The sequence below is a fragment of the Ptychodera flava genome, chromosome 14 (genome assembly GCF_041260155.1).
Source record: "Ptychodera flava strain L36383 chromosome 14, AS_Pfla_20210202, whole genome shotgun sequence".
Taxonomy (NCBI): Eukaryota; Metazoa; Hemichordata; class Enteropneusta; family Ptychoderidae; genus Ptychodera; species Ptychodera flava.
This window is the reverse complement of record NC_091941.1, coordinates 6,001,213-6,024,789: the sequence shown is the minus strand read 5'-3', so window position 1 is coordinate 6,024,789 and position 23,577 is coordinate 6,001,213. Positions and strand designations below refer to the sequence as shown.

At 36.1% G+C, this 23,577-nt stretch overlaps 1 protein-coding gene across 2 annotated transcripts; it reads left to right on the top strand.

Annotated features, from left to right (window-relative positions):
- The first annotated feature begins 643 nt into the window (after positions 1-643).
- LOC139149092 (uncharacterized) lies at positions 644-22,796 on the top strand. 2 transcript variants are annotated; one of them, XM_070720642.1, is made up of 14 exons: positions 644-782; positions 1,838-2,738; positions 3,992-4,183; positions 5,063-5,155; positions 7,051-7,167; positions 10,370-10,597; positions 11,796-11,918; positions 13,248-13,356; positions 14,741-14,885; positions 15,199-15,247; positions 16,890-17,002; positions 17,671-17,817; positions 19,773-19,872; positions 20,777-22,796. In XM_070720642.1, exons 2-14 carry the CDS (start codon positions 1,992-1,994, stop codon positions 20,921-20,923), a joined length of 2,310 nt encoding a protein of 769 aa, XP_070576743.1. In that variant the 5' UTR covers positions 644-782; positions 1,838-1,991; the 3' UTR covers positions 20,924-22,796. The 2 variants fall into 2 exon arrangements, with proteins under 2 accessions (XP_070576743.1, XP_070576744.1); XM_070720643.1 differs by having other exon boundaries at positions 666-798.
- The last annotated feature ends 781 nt before the right edge of the window (positions 22,797-23,577 follow it).

The following is a 23,577-nucleotide window of genomic DNA, read 5'->3' as shown; positions in this document are numbered from 1 at the left end:
TGATCCATCATTCAATGCACTATACACCAATATTACTTTCTGTCATGAATTCTTTGTCCATAACCTAAAGTCACTACACAGAACAAGGGAATTTTCAGGCATCTGCACTAGTCTGTATTGGAGTGATGCTTCTTCAAAGACTGAAATATTGAGAAAGAATTATACATGCACCACTAAAAATCAAGGGATGAAGTTTACTTTCATTCTCTTCATTGCCCAATTTTTCAAAGCATTGTTTCCTGTCTTCACTTATCTGAAGTCTTCACATTCAATTAGGAATACAAAATTAAATGGGCTTCATTGGCTCTGAAGTACAACTGTACTGAGGAAGCTGTTAATTCGTTAATCGTTGCTCAGTGAAATGAACATGTCACATGTGTCATGTAAAGTATCCAGATGGTCTAACTTCACGAACATGACCATGCGTTGGTTGGTACCCTGGGTAAAAAAGGAGGATGTACTTTTGAGTGAACTCTCTCGCAGTTAGAGATGTAAGAAAATACCCCGACCACGAATAACTGTCAGCTGAATAGTGTGAACTGGGAGGACAGTATGAATTAAATGGGCGAGGTCCGGAAGGGTGGGTCGGCCCGATCGGGTCACTGCATGCTGCACGAGTGTTTGTCTTTCGGCAGTGTTTGTAAAATCGTTAACGCCCTCTACAGCCAGCTTTTGTGAGATTTTCTTCTGGGCAAAACTGAGCACGACGTCAGTGTCATTAGTCATGAGTGTACCGCGAAGAAGTAGAGTGTATTCGCGTGTCCTTTTGTGTCTGGCTTCTCGTAAGTAGTTTCTTCTGTAAGTTTGTTACTTTTATTTCTATCTATATATCACTGTATACCTCAAGTCCAAACTGAACTTTTCTCTGTAAGTCAGGTTCCCGCCGCGAGATCTAGCATAGTCCCATACACAGCTCGTTTGTGTGGGCTTCACGCATATGGCTTCGTTCAACAAGTTGCGGTGTACTAACTTTTACATGACAAGGAGCAGGGTCTTTTATGAACGAAAGTCAGACTATTTGTATTTTGTCTGCGACAGTGTTGTTTCTAGGAATCGGGGTTCGATGGTGTCACAAAAGACTAGACGTCCGATCTGTGACAACTTCACAACACAAGGAACCATCGCGACACCGGTCGAGCAAGTGATCTCACGATTACCACTGTCAGTGAATGATATGAACGAGCGCGGTTATTTTCGGCTCGGCAGACGGGGATTGCCATATGGTGCCTCCTCAACCCCTAGGCTTCAAACCACAAAATTCTTTGGACCATTTTTACCGGAAAACGTCGCTGAATTAGTAATATGTCAGTCCGACGTTGACTCGTACGACTTCCGTGCACTTTAACATTGAATATAAATCCCATAGACAATAGAGAAACCCTACTAAACTGTCTGTGAATCTGATGCTGTCAAAGTTTGCCAACTCGGGATCTAGGACCCCGGTTTATATAGCAAGTTACGCAGGTACTATATATTTTATTCAATCAGGGTAGGTTTACGTCCTGTTATCACAGGGTTTTAGACATCTACTCACTTTCATATTTTCTTGCATTGACATATTATTGCCAAGTGTCAAGCTTATACACCGTTGCCATCAATCGCCCGGCCATTACTTTTAGTAAACATGGTATGTGTACAGTTTTGATTTGACTGTCAGTTGTCCTTTACACGTGTTGCCATTCTATGCTCAAGAAAATTCACAGTTTACAGAGAGAAAGTATTAAAATCCAAGGTGAAATTTCAAGGTAAAAACGTCAGCATAAATGATAATGTAAAGAAATGTTGTGGAAGAGTAATTGGTATAAATGACACAAAGCTTGTTTTGCTTCCTTTCAAGGTGATGTTGTGTGACCCTCTCTGAGTCTGAGCCTAGACCTGTCTAAGTGGGTGTGTAATAGATGAAAAAGGAGTGATTATATCAAGTGGCGCCTGACTTCCATCAAGGGATTACTGATTTCAGAAGCTGAAAAGACACATTTCAATCAGTTACCATGGCTGAGATTGGAGACGAATTGTGGAAGGGATTTTCGCAACTCAGCACAAATGGAGTTGAAAATTCTAATGATGACACTAAACGATACAAGACTCAGACCAAAATTGTATTCACACCGAAACCTAAACCACCACACAATGGAGCGGACGCTTTCCCAACAGAAATGTCAACGACAGAGAATGGACAAACTGGAACAGCAGCAGCATATGCACCTGACTTGGAAAAGACTAAGCCTGAACCAAAGTTTGCTACCTCAACAAAAGTGGTATTATCAGCTAATGTGGCTAAGCCTGAGAAAGAGAAGACACAGCGAGAACAACAACCACAGTCACAACAAGCCGAGTGGATACCATCTTTTGAAACACAATCACAAGACGATTGGACTCCATCTTTTGAACTTGACAGTCAACAACTGTACATGAACCAAACAGCAAGGGACAACACTGATGATGACTTTCAACCGAATAACAATTATGATGATTTGGACAATGCAGATGCTGTCACACCACAGAGTGAATGGGTTCCATCCTTTGATATGAATGCCGACCAGCTCTATCTAAACCAGGCAAGCGGCGGCACCAGTCAGAATGACTTTGTCCCAAATAACATGGAAAATGAAGACGAGGACAATCGGAAAAGTGTTTACAAATATGATGGATCAATGGTGTTTGATAAAGCAAACCTGCAGGAAGGTGGCATTCCAATTGACTTCAGTGCCAAAGAGCGAGTTAAACAATGGGACCCAGTAAGTCTTTTTTAATTCCATTCCAGGCTATGCTCTTCTTAGTATTGAATGCTTGGCCGATTGCATATCATTATTCCAGTAACTGTTTGATTACAACTGTTTCTGTGCAGCATCTGGGCTTCCTCTGTTACAAAATCAACAGACCCACTCTATATTTATCAGATATGCAGTTAAATTTAACTAAGCTGTTCTGCAACGTTGGTAGATTCTGAGCTAGGACAGAACATTAATGAATAGCAAGTTAATTGATTAATATGTGAAGACTGACAATTCCAGTGACGATTCATCAGAAAATTAATCCGACTAAAAGTTGAGTAGATCTTTGCCAACATGTTTCTTTTTTCTTATCTCTTCAACATGTTCAAATAAACCTTCAGTAAAAGATGACAGCAATAAGTAAACAATGTTAAGTTTGGTTAGAGAACCTCGATAAAAAATAGGAAATCCTAGTTACAAAATATCTGGTCATACTGTATGTGCAACTATTTCATGTCAGCATGGCGTTAATGATATTCAGACATTTCCAGGATAATGCAGTATGTCCATTGCTAATGATTAAGCCAATCCATAATGTTGAATCACACGTTAAATGTTTACACTAGTTTGTGGGACTAGAGCTCATGCCTGCATGATACCAGGCAGAGTTTGAGCGGAGTTGAGGGTGTAACCAGATAGCATAGTATCATTTTACTTGAGATGACCATTGAAACATGCTATAGACAGAATACTCATTAAAATGCATAGCTATCAATCATCATAGATGAAATAACATAATAAAGGGATTGTAGGGACTTAGAAAAAGAATTCAGCAATAGATTGGGATCACAAAGGAAATTCTAGAAATCCTTAGGGATATTTTTGTCATTCATTAATGTAAGTGTTATATGTCTCAATCGTTGTCCATCCATGAATTCCATTTAATACATAGTAACTGAATATGTCAATGGAAATCTAAAACCTAAGTATGGCCTTATAGTATTTATTACCAAAGAGATGTCATTACAAAATGCATTCCTCTCAAAAAACTTCAAAGTTGAAAATATCGAAATAAAAATTGAATTAAACCCATGTTGGCAATTGACCCATGTAGAAAAAATAATACCCTAATATCGTTTTGCTATGATAAATGAAGGCATAAATCACCTGATATTTAAATTTAAAATTTAATCTATCAGACTGAACAACTTGGGAAGTTTCATCCATTCCGCACGGCAGATTAACCAAAAATCATGTTTTATCCTTTTCTCTAACAGACTCCACTTGTGAAAGAGCTGTACTGCCAGACACAGGAACTGCCACAAGGTAGTGATGATGGTAGTATAGGCACATGCCGTATGGAAGGCTACATTGAAAAGTTGCCCATCGGGCAAAGCAAGGCAACCCTGATGAAAGGATGGAAAAGGAGATATTTCAGAGCCAAAGAAGGCAATTTGTTCTATTATGAGGTAGTGCACCATTTCATTGATTTGCTTCTTAGCTTTCCAAGGATATCCAACAATAGAAAGATTAACTCGTCTATTTTTGAAAGCTGGCCTTCATTGAACACAAACAGCCAAAAATAAACATGTTATCATGGTAAACGGAGAACACCAAAGAACACATCAAGTGATGAAACATTTGAAGGATTTCATTTCAGAAATTTTCTTTCTCTGTTTCAAGGTCAGCATCAATATTTCTACTATATCATGTTCAGTTTTGACATTACAAATAAACCCTTTTTGATGTTTTAGAAACTTAAGTTTTCAGTTTTAAAACCAAGTTCCAAAAATAACTTTCTGTGCTAGATTCAAATATTCGCAGGAGGAATTCCTACAACATCAACAGCAGTTGTGAACAAGTTTGGTCAAAAAAATACCATGGTGGTCTTAACAAATAAAACAATTTTCTAAAATGCTTGCCTCTGCTCCACTGTTGACCTTACACAACAGTAAAGTTTAAGTGTTTTCAGAGTTTCCATATGTACTTTTCTCTGCAGGGTATCTTTACCACTTTCATGGTTGTTTACACTGAAGTTTAAGGTCACCACAGGTCATTAACTGTCACCTGATACTCAATGGGAGTAGTGGTGTTTCATGTATAGGATAGGTCTTGAGTGCGTCAGTGTGTGTTTTAAACAACTATGCCTGTGTTGTCATCGTGAACTACATGCATTCATTACAGAGTTCACTTTAGGGTTCATTTGATAATGCATTGTGATTTTACACTCATATTGAAGAAGAGTACTTTTTAAGATATACACTCTAGTGCAGTGGCAGTACAATGGTGGATTTGTGTTCAGCCATAATGCTCAACCATTAACTTTATCGATTGGTCACTTTTTTCAGGACAACCAAAAGAAGAAACCCATTGGTTTTGTCCAATTGATGGGAAGCACTATCACTGACTCTGGCAACAAAACTTTGGAAATCAGAGATGAGGTAAGAACAGGCTCATACATTTGTTGGGAATATTTGTATTTTTGTCAGCACATTATCATTACAGAGGAGTGTGATTTATACGTTGTGAACAATGGCAAAGTTCAACGGATCAAAGGAGTTTCAGACAGGCTGAAAAGCCGCTTTGATGCAAGAGTTCACTGAGGTCAAGCCCAGCCCTGGAAAGGTGTTCATTGTATCATGGCTGAAGACAGACTGACTGGTTGTTTCTGTGCATGACCAGAATGCTCATCAAAGCAGAAGTGAACAACAATACAATGAACTGTTCAGCTAGTTTGCTGTTGGCATTCTGTGAAGAAGGAATCTTCTGATCTCCAAGTGCTTTCCTTTGCAATGTACACAATGTGCAAAGACATGCTTGGATCACCATATGTAGAGAGCTGCTAACATATGGTTTCAAGAGTTCAGGAATGGGCCTTTATGTTGAATGTTCATGAGTGTCACCAAACATGTGCAACATATAAAGTAGGGCATAGACAGTGGATTGGAACTAATGTCTATAAGTAGAGTAATAAAGTACAGAAATATTCAAGATTCTCCATCGTAAATTTCTAGAAATAAACTTTACTGGGTTTCAGATGTATTGAAAATCCCAACATTATGTGACTACTGGCTTTGAGTTCTCTAAAATTCATGATTATGTGTACTTAATATGTTTTGCCGCATAATTTTCTATGAAGTTTAAATGATCACGTTTAGTTTATCTGGAGCTGTACTGATGGCAGTGCTGATTTGGAACAGATCTTTTGACATGGAAAGTTTGGAAGGGTAGTATGAAATCTTGAAATGCTATTTGATTAAAGTTATCATCTAAAAGGATGTGATCATTGTAGCCATAGCATATTCTAAATGCTGACTGCTGAGTTCCATGGAAGCGTACAATGATATGGGAATCTATGAGAATTTTCCTTTGAAATATTTTGAACTGCTGTGGGTGAGCCTAGCTGATGTGAATCTCACCTATTCGCTGTCAACCTGAATAATTGCCTTTGCATTACACCTATTTACACTTCAATTGTCAATCAGTATCGGTCTCAAACCTTCGAACAAAACTTCTGTCTTCAGCTAAATGATCCATGAAATAATCAGGTAGCTTCTGGCCCTTGACTTGGTATCTATCAATATAAAACTCCTATGGTGGTCACCTTCATCATCTCATAGAGTGCTGTTGATTCATGCCACTCAGTGAATGCCAGTACACCATACAGTGTGACAGTAACCCACTGGCAGGAGAGCTGTCTCAGCAATTCCTGTGATATTGTTGGAAGTGATTTGCGTAATACAATCTCAGTGAATAAAAGATAGAAGGACATTCCCTATTGCATACAATAGCTGAATGTATAGCGTAACCAGACTACATACTATCATTGAAAAAAATCAGAAATTTGTTTCTTCATTATCATCATGAGATAGCATGCAGTGTTTTGTCCTGGGGTTTTGTCTTATGGGACAAATAAAAATAAAATGTTTGTCACATTTTCTGCTGCTACTGATTCAAATTTAATGTCTAAAAATTTGGTTACCCGTAATTCACACATACCAGCGTGTTCACAGTACATGTACATTGTGAACAATTTCACACCATGTTGGAGATCAATTTATCCCAGAGGATAATGTTCTTGCTCAAATTTGAAGCTTTTATTGCAAATCTTTCTCGTTTTGAAATCAATGCAAATTTGAAAGCCTGAATGGTTGTCTTTCAAGAAGAGTTTTAGAAATCTCCAAGAAATGAAAATTCTTAAATAAACTTTGAATTGTCAGTAAGAGCTACAGAAGTTAAAGAATGATATCATAAGAGGGCATATGGCTGTTATTTCACTTCAGAAACAAGCAATGCAGTTTGATTATTTTCATTTGTCTTTTGTGTTCTATCACAGAAAGGGCGACTGATTCTGCTGAAGTTTGGAAGTACTGCTGAGATAGAAGACTGGAAAGTGGCTTTGATTGCCGAGGCTAGGGAGGGAGACTGGAAACCAACAAATACAGCATCCAAGGTAAATAAGTGATATGAGTTAGGTAACGCTGTTAACTGGCCTGGAGGCACAGACATTATATAGACATAGACAAATGCAACACAATGTAGAGTGCTGATCTGCATGTGGAGTTGGTTCATGCATAATTGTGTGAAATTTTGCCAGGTTGTAAAAAGTGATGGTTCAGTTTGATGTTCTTGTAACTATGGGGTTTGTTCTGCGGGGGTTAGGTGCTACATTGAAATTTCTTATGAAAAAGCATACTGATCCTATGAATGAGTAGGCTGTATTCACAAATGCTGGTGAGGGGAGGGGGACTGGAGGAATTCAGGGGGGATTTGAAAATTCTGGGGGTAGTAGAAGGGGGGACTTGAAGGTTTTGTTCTGCATATGGGGGGGGGGGGCTGAAAATATTTTGCTTCCCTATCTTTTTACATTTTCAGATTCCATAGTTTGGTAGATAATTCACTAAAAAATGAACAAAATTCTTATATCATCCAACGGTTCTAATGTTACTTTTCATGACTTCATTTTAAAAAATCTGAAATAATATGAACACTATTGAATTTCCATATGAAAAACAACAAGAACGCTGGTAATTTTTGTGTTAATGGTCACACTGAACACTTTTATGAGAATTGTTTGCTAGATAAGTAACAGTAGAATGCAATTTCAAATATTTTCATAACCAAAATTTACAACAGTGCCCACTTTAAATTATATGTGACTATATTAACTGATAGTTCACAATTTTGACTATTGCATGTGAAGTAATTTTCTGTTATAGAGGTAGTGTTTAATACCTGAACACCACTAATGATGGCTGTCTTGTACTTTGTTTATGATGATCATCAGATTTGTTTGAATAAGAACCAAAATAGTGAGATGCAGTTGTTGAAAATAAAAGCTAGAACTGCTAATTGTTTTGTAAAATCATCCAAATATTGCATCAGAATTGGGAAAGTAGTCCTTTGTAATGTAGTTACATTGTAGACGTATCATCAAACAAGTTGGAACTTGAGCAGACTTATAAAAAAGTGAAATTTATTTTCACGGAGGTAATAAAAAAAGTATTACCGCAACTTTGAATGATTACCCTATTCCATGGTTTGAATAACACAAATAGCATCATAAATAGGATAGTTTATACAGTTATGATGAAATATTACATAAGAGAGAGAAAGAGAGAGAGTGAGCTTGATAAGTGGCAGAAAATATCAAGCAATGATATTAAGTTTACAAATCGGCTGATTTCATTGCTCTTAATTTGCTTTAAGATTATAAGATGACAGGAAACTGTGGCCTAAATTGAATACTATTCTGAACTTTGCAACCCACAAAGTCTCAAGTATCAGTCAAGTGGGACTTTGATTGACCTATCTGTTTGTTGTGAATTGCTCCACCTACCAGTCAGTTGAGCAAAATAGAGGATTTACTGGTAGGTGAATTAATTGTGTCAGGCACGATGTCAAAATGGATGACATACAACTTTGCTGATTAATCACCGTGTGTTGATTAATTAATCCACAGCATCTGTGTTTCCCATCAAGCAAATTAATTTTTTACTCTTAATTAATTACGCCATATCAGTACTGCTTCATAGTTGTCAACACAGAGTGTTTTGAAAGGCATAAGGATTAGAATGATTAGCCGCAGCTTTGAAGTTTGAAATTTAATCAGAAAGTCTCAGCTTCAATTAAGAGTACTTGATCAGAAATTTAATCCAGGCTTTTTCAGTCTTTTTTCATGGACCCACTGTGTGGCATTGCAGTGAAGATGGGGCTTTCAAAACTAGTATAGGGTGTCAGTGTCTGAACCTTACACAGCAAACAAGATAAAAGTTGTCCTAGCTGTGCTATTGCCTTGAAAACAATGGTTATTGTACATGAGAGGTGAAGGGTCAGCAATTGAAAGGTCAGAGGTGATCCATTACATTTACTGTGGACAACGCAGATGACATTACACGTGTCAGGTCAACAGTCCAAGGACTAGAACATTTTAAAGCTTGCAAGTTTCAGGTTCTGCCCACTTGGGCCATACTGTTCTTTGGGTGCAACTATATTGATTTTGTGTCAGGAAACAATATTATTATGGCAGGAAATGACTATATACCTGTATGAGTTCATTTTGATTAGCACAGGAAATTAATAAAAGGTATTATGTAAACCAAATTTCCATTTCATTAGAGCGTATATATAATGGGAAATAATGGAAAGCTCTATGTTCATCAGCTGAAGGTCTTTGTGTTTGCAACATTCAATTAAGGCAAACAAGTAGCATTGCAAAGACATTAGTGATACAAGGTTATACTGAAATAGCTGGTCCTTGTCTGGGAACCTACTCTAACTTCATCATCATAATCAGTATTGAAAACTCTGTAATGGCTTGTCCAATTGTCTCTGAGATACCAACACGTCAATGCTCTGCACACATACACAGACTGGCAGTGACAAGTCAATGCTCTGCATACATACACAGACTGGCAGTGACAAAACACAAATGCAGTTATAATGCCATAGGAAATCAATAATACTGAGACATAAAATAAAAAAATGCCTATTTTATAAAGTAGTTCAATGAATTCTCAAGTAGCACAGAAAATTCAATAACCATTACACAAGTACATATAGTTAAGGTTTTCCCATGCATAAAAAACTGCTGTGAATGTTGAACAGCAACGGGTACCATAATTAGGTTAACTAAATTTAGAAAATTGTATTACTGACAGGGCTATTTACAAAACTGGCTGCACTGTTTCAGTTATTGAACAAATGCTTGTTTCTCTCATGTGACTTCAAATTCACAACAATATTATTACATATGTGATGAAAGAAATCATGTCCCATCTGAAATGAACTTTTCAGATTTTTAAAATAAAATTTAAGTATTTACAATATAAATATAGGACACTACATGTACTTGGACCACAAAAATAAAATGAAAGGAGTTTACTGTGTGAAATTCTTTAATAAATGCTGAGTACGCTTTAGTAAAAACCTTTTACCTAAATTGTGAATAAAACATGTAAAATTTTCAACAATTGAAGTCTTTGCTCATGGAAAGGCATCAGTACTTCTTACAGAAACAGAGGAATTTTCCCAGCTGAAAGTTCCTGACTATGTCATCGGGAAATGTAACGCTGTCATTAGCTTAGACTTAAGATTATCAGCTATGTGAAAATTGATTCCTGAAATAGCATGAATTTTTTTTATCTTCTCTGCAGTCTATAGTAATTGTAGACATTGGTACTTGTTCAGTGCGTGCTGGCATTCTGCCAGACATCGAATCAGAACAGGCAGTCACAGCACCTCAACTCTTCTTTCCAACAATCTGTGCCACTGATAAAAAAGATGAAAGCAAGAAATATTATGGTTTTGAGGCACTGCCACCGGAAGTCAGGGAAAAATGCCAGCTCAGCTTTCCAATCAGACACTCCATGAAAATGGACCGGGTAAGTGATGGGAATACATGAGTTGCACATTGGGTTATTGCACATTCAAATTTGTAGCCACTTTGTCCAGTTCCTCAGTAGTTCTTTATCTGCAAACACTCTCCCTACTGTGTAATCCCTAGTTTCCTGCAGAAGTCTTGTCACAAGTGTATGTATAGGATAAAGCCCGAGTACGAGGGCTCTTCTGGTATATAAAGTCCAACCCAACGATAAAATGTCGAGGCCGCAGGCCGAGACATTTTATTGTAGGGTTGGACTTTATATACCAGAAGAGCCCAAGTACGAGGGTTTTATCCGACTTAAAAACTATCGCCCCTAACTGATATATTTTCGTTTTCAATGTGTTTACGTCAACCGTCCCCTTTGTCAATGTAACATGTTTAGGATATGAATTAAAACTTTTATTTGTGAAATAGCCTTCCGATGTAATGGAACATCCTATAAATGCCCTAGGGCACATTAGTTTATGTTTGTACCACAGCAGATTTTGTGAAATAGCCTTCCAATGTAATGGAACATCCTATAAATGCCCTAGGGCACATTAGTTTATGTTTGTACCACAGCAGATTTTGTGTTGCAGCTGGTTTCCGCTGTGTTACCAAATTTGAATATTAAAACGTACCAGATGTCTACAGAATATGACATGTTCACTTTTGATTGGACAGTGCTTTACTACGGCGCTGTCATTCGTTTCTGGAATTTGGTGACCAAGGCTTTACGAGTAGATAAAACACCCTGAATTGAGCACTCTGATTGGTCAATCAACAGTAGATAGTTTTTAATTCTGTAATAAATATGCCTACCTATGAAAGAAAATCATCATGTCTTGTTTTGGGAGAAGTAAAAGTGTTTATATAGTAGAAGCCTTCTTTCTTTCCAGTAAATCAGTGAAAAAGTGTTTTATAATTCAGACTTTGTATTTCAGTATGTCGCACACAAAATAAGATAATATACATTGACTGAAGTGGATGTGATGAATCTGACGTACAATACTATTATTATAGTTGTACCATAGTGAAGTGGTGTCTCTCTGTTAATGTGTAATAAATTGTGATGTTTAGAACCATTGCCTGCTTTCAGAATTCTTTGCACAGTAAATGTGGCAGCCGTATCTTACATAAGTATTTGCAATACTTGCAGCAGTCTGTGAAATTTCCAAACTGTTGACATGTCTCTATCAACCCTGCATTCCTTACAGTTGGGTCTCAACATGGCTGCCATCACTGATGTATTTGAAAAAGTATTTGAAGAACTGGCTATTAATCCAACCCAGTACACTGTTGTCGTGGTAACTCACAGGAACCTAGGTCTTGAAGGAAAGGTATGAATAAAAACCTGAAAAAAAATGTATTCTCATGATTGTGAATAGAGGAAAAATCAATGATGAAAAGATGCAGAGCTTTGCAAGACTCAATGAGATGTAATTCTGGCAGGAAGTATGTGTAGGAAAAGATAAGATTGAAAAAAGAAAGTTTACAAATTGGCAAAATGGACAAAATATTACATACTCATTGATCTTCCAAAATAGGAATTTGTTTCTCATAATTTGATATAAATACCCCTTTCTTCGTCAGTCCGGGTTATGTCCATATAGAGGATAGTAGGGTAGAGCCAATGGCGTACCGTATATGTAATGGAATTAATGCAAGAACCAATCACGTACTGTATATGTAACAAGGGTCAAAGGTTACGTTGGTTCACTTTGTTCAGATCGCGATACGACCTGACAGATCCACCGATCGAGTGAGACTGTTGGCTACCCGGAAGTATCTTCGCTCCAGTCGATAGGCGACGTTCTACGGTGTTAAAAATTGTAAGATTTCTTCAAGAATAGTTTTCTGAGTTTCTTAACCCTTGACCATATTCCACAAAGAGTTATTGGACGTTTTTCGTTCTCTTTTCCAGCTTTTGGTTAACTTCTCGGAGATTGATCCGGCGCGTTTTTCTGAGCGAAGGGTCGATCGTACCGGGAAATGCATGGTGATCGAAAAAATCGTGCTCCATCGTGCTCCGATGACCGACTAAAACAGTTGACCCATCTTTGCAAAGCTTGAAACATTCTCCATACTGCAGATGGCAAGGTTAAATTGAAATTTGACCAAAAGTAGGCGATATTTGGCGACAAATAACTTACTGTAGATTTACAAGGGTCAAATGCTGATTTCTAGGAGCCGTACCCGGCCAGAAAATTCATCCAAATAAGTGATTTTCAATGTACTAACCACTTGTGTCGGTCACCATCTCGGCCGCACTGAACATTGTGCGTAACGTCTACATGTAAAAACTACCCAGTGCTAAAAATAAAGGGCGAAATCAAGCCGAAAAGTTCCAAACTCGTTGCAATGTACGAGCCAAGGTTTGCATGGTTAATTATTCATGACGTTAGCGGCGGCAGGTTCGCTGATTGGTTAATCGTAATATCCTCTCTATGGACATAACCCGGACTGTTCGTCATTTAGACAGCATACAGACATGCCTAATATAGACATACCAACTAACTTTCAGTATGTCTAACTTTGCTAATCAGAGTCGGACTTTGCAATGAAGTCTTTCAAAAAAACCAACAAACTGTTCTCTCACCTAATATGCCCTTGAATGCCAAAAGAGATATTGAAAACAAAATTTAAATGATTTTGATTTTAAATTCCAGGTGAGGTTTGCTGATGTTCTCTTCAACCATTTTGACGTTGCTGGTATTTACATCCAGGAACAGTCAATATTCGCATTGTATTCCTACAACACAACCACAGGTGTCATTGGTAAGTATTATGTAAATATTAAGATATGTTGTTTTACCTCCTCCACATTTCATGCAGTTGGTACTTAAGAGCATAGTTTACAGTAATAAATTACAGAAAAAGACAGACAGAAAGAACGCAGACTGTAAATCACTATGCATTTTAAAAGTACTTCCTTGCAGAAAAGCAGATTTATCAGATGGAGGCTTTCAAATGTAATGCTGTCATTCTATGAAGTCATTCCAAATTTTTTGAATTCTTTTCAAGGAAGAATATCGAAAGAAAATACCTAGTTTATTTTAGTGTTCATACCATACAATGTTGTGGTTCTAGCATCTTCCTATGAATTCATTGATTTGATTTCATACATGTAGTCTGTGCAATGCAAGCTAAGGCTGAACAAAAAATTGTGCTGTTCTGATAACCCAACGTACCCTATGTTTTACCTGCCGACACTAAACTTTTTGGAGCTAGGTAAACACAAAAAGTAAAAAAAAAGAAAGAAAAACCCATAAAATCACGCATTCGTTACTTGGCATTTTGATTTTCGCTTGAATGAGGATGTCTTTGATGTTTTTTTTTTCCTTTTATATGTAAGATACATTTTTCTGGAAATGTTGTGGCCAGTGTTTGACCGCACTGAACCCCTGAAAAGTGCATATTTACAAATAAAAATATTTTGGAAAAAAGAAATTCCTGCGACCTACCTACCCTTTTTTTAAAAACCATGTTATCGGAACAGCACAATTTATTTTTTTTTGCCTAATGGCTCGTCTGTTTTCAGTGTTACTGTATTCAATATGTTGCTTTAATACTAGTTTGATTCTTTTCTGGCTTGTTATGGCCAATAAGTCAGACAGTTCTGTAGACAGTGTCCCACTGAGTTACTGAAATTGTGAAATAATGTGATAACAGGACAGAGGTCAGACAGTTAGTGTAAAAATAACAAACAAATTCAGCACAAGGATAAATTTTAGCAGTAGTGCAGTTTGGCATCAATAAAGTAAACACTTTCGCTGCAAATAATAACAAAGCAACATACCTAAATATCAAGTTATCTCACATGAATCATGTGTCTTTAGTTTCTAATATGTAATATGCAAATCAGTAAAATAGTCCTGGTATGTAACAAGACCTGGGGAGATGACAAGGCCAAGCCAGAGCCTAGTGAAACTGACATTGTTGCATGGAAATGTCATATTCATGAGAAAATTGACCATGAAAATTCTCCACAATTTACTGAGATGGAGCCGTGCCTTGGAATGGCAATAAGAAATATAATCATCCAAAAGAGCATTCATGACATTGTCACAAAACATGATCTGTGCTTTAAGGTTGTTGTGTTGTGTATTTATTTACGTATTTATTTATTTATTTATTTGTTTGTTTTTTCTTTTCGTAACAGTTGATGTGGGTGAGCATATCAATGTAGTGCCTGTAGTTGATGGCTTTGTGTTGGAAGGTGGAGTGAGTAGACTGTACTATGGAGGCAGAGAAAGTTCTGATCATCTCAATAGATTACTCACAGAATCTGGATACAAAAGCTACAAGTGAGTTCTAATGTTACAAATATACCCTTAAGGAGGATTTCATTTCACATGAGTCTACAGTTCGTTGACACCATTAGATGTCCTCTGTCGTCTGGTCAGTTTCTATGCTCTCATTTGTCATTCATTAAAGTCGAATTTGCTCCCAGGGTTGTATTTAATAAGCAACTAGAGCTGACTCACTGAACTGCTTTTTATTTCAAACAGATGATGAAATGTTTATTTTTAACTGTGGACTAATAAAAATGTCTTGATGTGCAAAAGAAAGAATTTCTTCAGCTGTAATGCTCAGACATGTGTAATTATTTATTTACAGGTATTCCACACAGGCTGAAACATTCATTCCAAGATTCCTCAAAGAAAAAGTAAGTTTATTCACACCATTATTTGTTCGACACCAATACATCCCTCTCATGTCATTGTAATGAAATATCATTTTTAATGTCTGGACTGTCACCCCAACCGTCTTGTACAAAAGTCTGAACGAGCCAATGAAAACGACAGGGTTGTACCACATATTGATGGCTATATAAGGGGAAGAGATTTGAGTTACCCAGTAGTTTAAGTATGTAATAACACAGAACACTACATGTAGTTTAAAAACATTGTAACTGAGATGAGCTCTATTCTGTGTGTTTGTTGACCTTATGTGACCTTGTGAATTTATAAAGCATGCACTGGTTTTAGTTCCAATATGAAAATATCGTTATATATTTTATGCCTGAATCAGCGGACAGATCAAGAGTTTGCAGTTACATGAAATATTGTGTGATGATGTATCAGATGAACCAAAGGAGGTAGAATGTCAGCAAAATATTTTGACACCAAAATCAATTTGAGAGGGCAAATGTGGAGTTGAGCCTCTGGAAAAACAAAGCCACTTGGCAGCTTCATGTAAACGTCCCGGAAGCTGAAAGATTGAAGAGATCTGTTGGCATTATTTCAACAGTTCCTTGGGGAAATACTTGTAGCTTTACTCATACTCACATCTCATGTAAAGAATTTTGCTCAGTATAAACATATTTTAGCTAATTTCCCTCTCATCAGAAACATGAGAATACACAATGCTGGAGGTGAAATTATTGTGCCATATTTCCACACCAAGTTTTACTTCAAGTCAGTTTAGTTTATCATTATGTCAATGATATGATAAGATCTCAACATAATTGAATGTGAAATGTCGACAGCTACAGGGTATCAGGTAATAGTGAAAATGTTAGAACAAGGAAATAAGTCTGTGACAAGAAGGCATCCTTTGTGAATGTAATCAGTTAACTATCGCCACACCTATTACTTAATTTATGTACTGGTCCACCCATTCATTCCTTTAAGGAACAATTTAATTATGAACATATTACACATAGATGAAAAGTTCTATACAAAATGTTAAAAGGACAGTAGCTGTAACTTTCCATAGTATTTTCATTATTCTGTTCTAAAAATTACTTTTTCTTCTTTTCAAAAAACTATGCAGAAATTCAATGTATTAGCCTTGTAGCCTTTGTGCAGTGTCATTGTTGAGAAATGAATCTTATGTTTTCAACCACGACATTGGATGTTTGACACGCGTAGGCTGTGTGTACAAGTTCAATATAAGAAATTTCTTTATGATTTTGGGAGAATGATAAACTGTATTTTACAGACAACAAAAATGCTGCAATACACCAAAAGTCACAGATAATAAAGAGTTAAGTAAGGACAGATTTTCAGAGTAAATAACAAATGATAAAACCACACCTAGTCAAGTCATTGCCAAGAAAAGCTGTTTTCTCTGTTGTCATTCTTGAAATGTTTACAATTCCAGCGCTGTGCATTATGTCACATTGATACCAATTGAAGAATGTATAAATGTCTCACAGGCGACTATTGGCTTACTTTATGTCTGTGCCAAGACTTCAGTTACACTGTATATCCTTTTTCATACATGGGTAGCTTTACAAAGTTTACATGTATGTGCTGTTCAGTAGTGTTGTTTTACGACATTCCTCTTTGTCTGTTTCACTGCAGGTCTGTTATGTTGCACAGGATTTCGATGCTGAGATGAGTCAGTGTGGCCAGGATGCAGGGTTATTCACCGCTACAGTTGACTTAGAGCCATATGACCTTCCAGATCAAACAAAGTAAGATAAGAGTCCCTCCACAAAAGATCAAGTGAAAGGGTCAATATTGATGACCTTTTCAGGTGCAAGGCAACTAAGGATAAATTTTCAGATCACGATAATATCTTCCAAAGTTTTGTACAGTAATTGTTATCAACTTTGTATTAAAGTTTGAAAACTAATTTGTGATTTTCTCAAAAATAATCTGGAAATTTTAAAAAAATTTTACCTTTGTAGGCAAGTTCACAGATCATTTTCGTGAAATTAAGCCTATTCACATAAATGTTATTTTTAACAAACATATAGTGTATGTGAATATTTTAGTATTTCTTTGTGCAGAAGAATGAAAGAGATTGTTGATTTTCAGTTTCAAGAGTAGCCAAAAAGTCTATTCACAGTATTTGAATGTATACACTAAAGAAAAAAGCAGAATACAGGATTTGTTCTGTAGTTTTCAAACAACTTTTGAAACATTTCCTCAACCAGGAGCAGGATATGCAGATAAGTTTGCTTCCATCAAAACTGCCGGAACTAGGCAAATATTTATACAAAGGAAATAGTGGAACCTATCATCTATGTGCATCTTAACTGAATTTCCTTTATGTGTGAGAAGTGTTTTATCTAAGGGGGAAACCCAAGCAGGGAAAAACCCAAGTAAAATGTTTTCTTTCCGTGTTCTCTCTCTTCAGGAGTATGACTTTTGACAGCGCCCGTTTCCGTTGCTGTGAGGGCTTGTTCAATCCCGGCATGTGGGGTGTTGACAACGTGGGACTTCCCAAACTGATCCACAAAGCTGTACAGACGTGTAGTATTGATGTCAGAAGACAGATGTGCAGGCTAGTACTTTACATGCTTTAATCATTCATTCATTTGATGAAATTGTTTCATTGAATTTTTTGTCTTTTGCTGATACTATTAAACCAATTCTGAATTTATACCGCTGGACTCACTCACAGCCCCTGGTCTCCTACAAAGCTTCTAATCACTATCCTATAGTGATGTGCCATCCATGGTCTGGCTAAGTCAAGCCAAAGTGTGTAGAGAAACCTGCAACCAGGCTACACTATTAAAGCTGAAATTGTCCAGGGCAGGAGGGGGACTTGTGAGAGATCAATTGTACAGGAAATTAATTGAATGCAGTACATGGCTATTCACTCCATGACTTACAAGTGATGAGATAAGCATCTGTGCCATAATTTTCTCAGACAACAACATTAATTAAATCACTCATGATTTATTTTCTGTGACCAATCTTGATCATTGCAGAGTAAATGGGTAAAAGTATTCTCTCTGTGATGAATGTAGCTGTTATTCACCAAAATTAATGATTGAATCTGGTTCTGTAGACTCTCTACTATGCATGTACTATGATTTGATGCATGTACTATGGTAGAGTACATGCATCAAATCTGTTAAGAGCTATACATACTTAGGACTGACAATTAAATCAAACGGTAGTTTTAGTGACACAATTACAAATTTGGCTGATAAAGCAGCAAAATCTTTGTATAGTTTAAAAAGGGTTTTATTGCACAACAAAAAGATAAAATTTTCCCTACATCTATTCAATGTTTTCATTAAACCTGTTTTACTGTATGGCTCAGAGATTTGGGGACAAGATTTCATGGATTACAAGAAGTGGGATAAATCAGCAATTGAAAAAACTCACCTCAAATTTTGTAAGAACATTTTACAGTGTAATAGACAAGCTTGTAATGCCGCTGTGAGGGGTGAACTAGGACAATTCCCACTTCTACTTGAGATCAAACTTAATATTGTTAAATACTGGCTTCATATCGTACAACTGCCACATTGTAATCTTGCTAAAGAAGCTTTTCTGGAGCAAATGGTAAACAACACTAACAATAGATCCTGGTTTAACTGTTTAAGTGCTTTAATTAAAGACAATGGAATGGACTTTCTCCTTGATAAAGCTCCATCACTTAAACACCACAAAGTTATAACTGGTTTAATGAAAACAAATTTAACAAACAATTATGAAGTCTTTTGGAAAAAGTTGATCACTGATGAAAATAGTAAACTAAGAATGTATGCCAAAATAAAACGTAATTTTAGATTAGAACCCTACTTAACACAGTTGCAAGGTGAGAAAAGAAAATTGCTCACCAAACTTCGCATTAGCAATCATGATCTAGCAATTGAAAAAGGGAGACACACTGTTCCAAAAACCCCAATTACTGAAAGATACTGCAATCAGTGTAACACCAACAGTATTGAAGATGAAACACACTTTTTATTAGTCTGTCAGAAATACAAAGTCCAAAGAAAGAACTTTTTCAGTAAAATCAATTTCCCAAATGACAATACTGAAAATCAGCTTATTTCTCTACTAACAAAACAAGAGTTATCTTTTAATGAACAACTTGCAGATTATATTTTTACTTTATATAAACAAAGAAATACCTAGTTATATTTATTATTAGCTACTATTATTATACTGTAATACTTTATCTTTATTGAAGAAAATTTTAACTTATTTTTGTATCACACTTTTATTGCCACAAATGTGATGTAAATCCTATATTTACAAGCAAGCAATAAAAATATTATTATTATTATTATTACTATGCAGACTTTTTTGTCTTAAAATGACATATCTATAATGCAAGTATGAAAGAAAACATCAATGTATCAATCTGAAGCTGTTTAAATGTTTTGATAAAACCAGCAGGGCTGTGTAAAATATTTTGTCACTTTGTTGCCAGGCTTACACAAGGTTAAGATATATTTTAATTGCTTAACTCTATCATTTTGTTCATTCATATTGTAGGAGTATCTATCTTAGTGGGGGAGTTACATTAACCCAAGGTTTGCCTGAGAGACTGCAAGCAGAGCTGGTCAAGTTGTTTCCTAAATCCCTGGTCATTCAGGTACATAACTCTGTGTCTGCCTTTGAGACTGAAAACTGATAGCAAAGACAGAACAGGAAATAGAGCTACCACAAATAGATGGAATTGTTGAGGGATCGACTTCTTATAAGGAAATCAGAGTGTTAAATTACAGTGTTTGATATAACAGTATATCATATGTGACAATATGACTGCTCTTCTAGATAAGTCAACTTTGTTTATTTAAGTCAAGTGATCAGCCCAAAACATGTTATTTGTTTTTTCATTTTATTTGATAATCTTTCAGTACATGTTTTTACATAATAGTGGTGGTCCCTATACCAGTGTCTCTGATTTCCTTTTTGCTTCTAAAACATTTGTTCCATAGTCAAAATCATGTGATAATTATCAGTTCTTGTAAAATGTGAAACAAGTTTATGCAAAAGATGAAATACATTTCCATGTTTTGCTGTAAATTCCTTTGAAAGAGGTCACAAATGAAATTGCTCTTGTTTTGCCCATATCAATGTGAAATCTAACGATATGTCTAGGTCTGTATCTTGTACCAAAATTAACCTTTTCACAATTTCAAATGAAGTAAGTTGTAAAACGTTTTTGGAATATACTAGGTTATATATTATGATAGCTTGTATTTTGTCCTATTAAGTGCTGTAAATGTTTAAAATTTGAGCAGTACTAAATGTTCCGTCCTGGTATTGCCAAAGAATTATGAACGAAATGTATTTGATTGTTTGACGAAGACAGTACGAGGAAGAATACAGACAATAATAATGAGTCACCAAAATACAGCGTCATTACCAGTTTTACACATTTTGAAATGTATGCTTGCCTAGCTAATGCAGTACAGATGTGAAAGGGAAAGTAAAAGCTGATGATCATGGATTAGAATGTCTTTTTAAACAGTTTGGATATTTTTATCCTGCAGATTCATGCATCAGCTGAGAGGTACCATGCAGCCTACCTTGGTGCTTGTATTCTGTCAAGTCTGAACGCATTCAGTCAGATGTGTGTCACCAGGGAAGACTACGCCACCAAGGGCCCAGCCACCATCAGCAAATGGGAAACTCTTTGATATGTCAGAAAGGAAGATGAATCATGGAGATGAAACAGAGACACCAAGAAACATACAGTGAAAAAATTACCAGTATTTGAATTGCCAACGTGCCAATTTTACACTAGAGCAGAATCTCTAGTCAGAATAGCCATCGAACATCAGTATTCAGCATTGTAGATCATTGATACCTGAAATAGTCAATAGTATATTTTACATCATAGAATTATATATTCAGCATTAGACACTTAACAGTGGTGTTTATTGTAGTTTTGATGTATACACTTTCCACACAGCTCAGCGCTAATACGTCTTGAAATGACAGCACAGTATATAAAGTCCATATGATGGACGTGTCACATTTACACTGCATAACCTTTCAAGACATGGAATTCTCTCTAGTGTTCATCACTCAAAATGTAGAAAATAATTTCCTCTCCTGCTTTGTCATGTATTCTGGTCAAGACTTCACTGTGATTGTCTTCTTCTTGTGATTGTCTTCACATTAGTGAAACTGCCAGCTTTTCAAATCAAAATTTGTAATCAGAAGTTTTCTGTTCCCAGAAAATGTGTTGTGTTGCTCATACTTGGCATTGCCATATGTGATAGTTCAGGCTCTGCAACAATAACAATGGGCGATTAGATCCACATTTAAAATTTATGAAACAGCTCAGTTCTGAGTTTTTACAATTGTTCAGCTTGATCTTGTTGTTCATATGTTCTGTAAACTTTTTGCCTTCATGCATTGATTCAAAAAAGACTGTTGAGTTTTATGCTTCCTGCTAGACTGTGAGTTTGTGCTCCTGCTGGTTTGATGGTCCTGAAATGTCTTTGACTCAAAGTTATGCCATACTCTCCTAAGGATGTATTGAAGTATCCAACAGATCAGTCGTGAATTTTTCAATGTTTTTGAAGGAAACATGAGGATTGTATCTGAATCAGTAATGAAAATACAGAAACAGTACAGATGATAATTCAGAAATGAGAGAGTCTCTAAGATAATTTAGGTATTTCTTCTGTGACAAATTTGAAGAAATTACAAAGCAAACTTGTTGCTGAGTATGTATCAATTAATCCAGAAAATGCTCAAAGTGGAGAAAATTTACTTCTTGTTAAAGAGGTGCATTCTTAGTCAAGGTGAGCTTTTATCAGGTGCATTGTCTCACAGAGGCATTAGAAGCAGGGTATAGGACACAACTGATGGGGATTCTATAGCTAAGGTTCTGGGACTTTTCATATTGTCGTTCTTTACACTTTCATTTTGTGCAGTATAAACACATCTGATTACATTTGATGTTTGTAAAACAATGTTGAAATGTACTGCAACTTCTGGACTACCAATGCAACGTAGTTTCCAAGAATTGAATTTACCATGTATGCATGCATAATTGACATGCAAAGTCCTGGGTTAGACATTGAACTCAATCTTGACGAGTTAATAGTGATGGTGACAAACTGTTTTACTCCTCAGTGTGTTGTGATCTCTGTAGTGCACTGTATACCTCTAGTAATTTTAGAGAGCTGGGCCAAGTTTTTGAGTTTTGTGGTATATTTTCAGATTACCTTTCGTTCAGGAATGCTACTAGATTTTACTGCCAGTCATGAAAATTTGTGCCTTGTTCACTGTATATGCGAAATCTGTTTAGAGAATTTGTCACTGTAAAAAATAGGTCTTCATGTTCTATTACATATAGATGAAGTTTCTCGTTCATGCTTCTTTCACTGGCTTTGATCATTTACAAAAATTAAGAAAGCAAAGTTTATATAGTGTTTACAAAGTTGATGTTTGTTTGTGATTAAAATAAAGTTGCTGAAATTGTAAAAAAAAATAGCACATTTAATTGCACTGATTTGTACCGAATTAATATCAGAAATAAAGTGTTATAAAATTTCATTACCAACGCCAAGGATGTTGTTGATTTCAAATAGGTCTTACACTGACTGACAAATCATTGTAACACAATTGTTGGAGGGACTGTGATATTGAGTTCATCTTTCACTTTAACCCCATTTCCCAATGTGTAGATCCAAATCATGCCATTCAAAAAATGGGCAAGTTGTGACCAAAAACATGGTTTTAAGAAGTTGAAAAGCTTACCTGCATATGGAACACTGCAATGACCTTGGTGGAAAGAATCAAGTTTACATTTAGAATACATTTATTTAGTTGGTATAAGACAGAATTAACTAGTATTGCCTGTAGATATCTTCTACCAAAGATTTTTAGATCATGTTCTATGAGATCCACCACCATTGTGGTCACAGAAGCTAGGTCACATATTCTTTCCTGTCATCTTCTACGTGTGTACTTTTTTTATAAATAATTTTTGATAAACATGTTTTGTGATATGATTTTTAATGATTACCTTTACCTCAATGTTAATGTGTTAGATTAAAAACTAACTGGCCATCTCTCTCTCTCTCTCTCTCTCTCTCTCTCTCTATTCATTCTTTCACTTTCACACACTAGGTACTCCATTCTTTACCCTAATAACTCCCTAGGTCACTATTTATAAATGTATTAACCATGTCAACTTTTTTGCCAAGACCTGCCTGTTGACCATAAATACAATGTTAGCATATCAATAGACAGGAAATGTTTCGTCAGTATGAATTGTTTCCAAATCATTGATTCTACCACTCCTACTTCCGGAAAGAAAATGGGTTTAACCCTT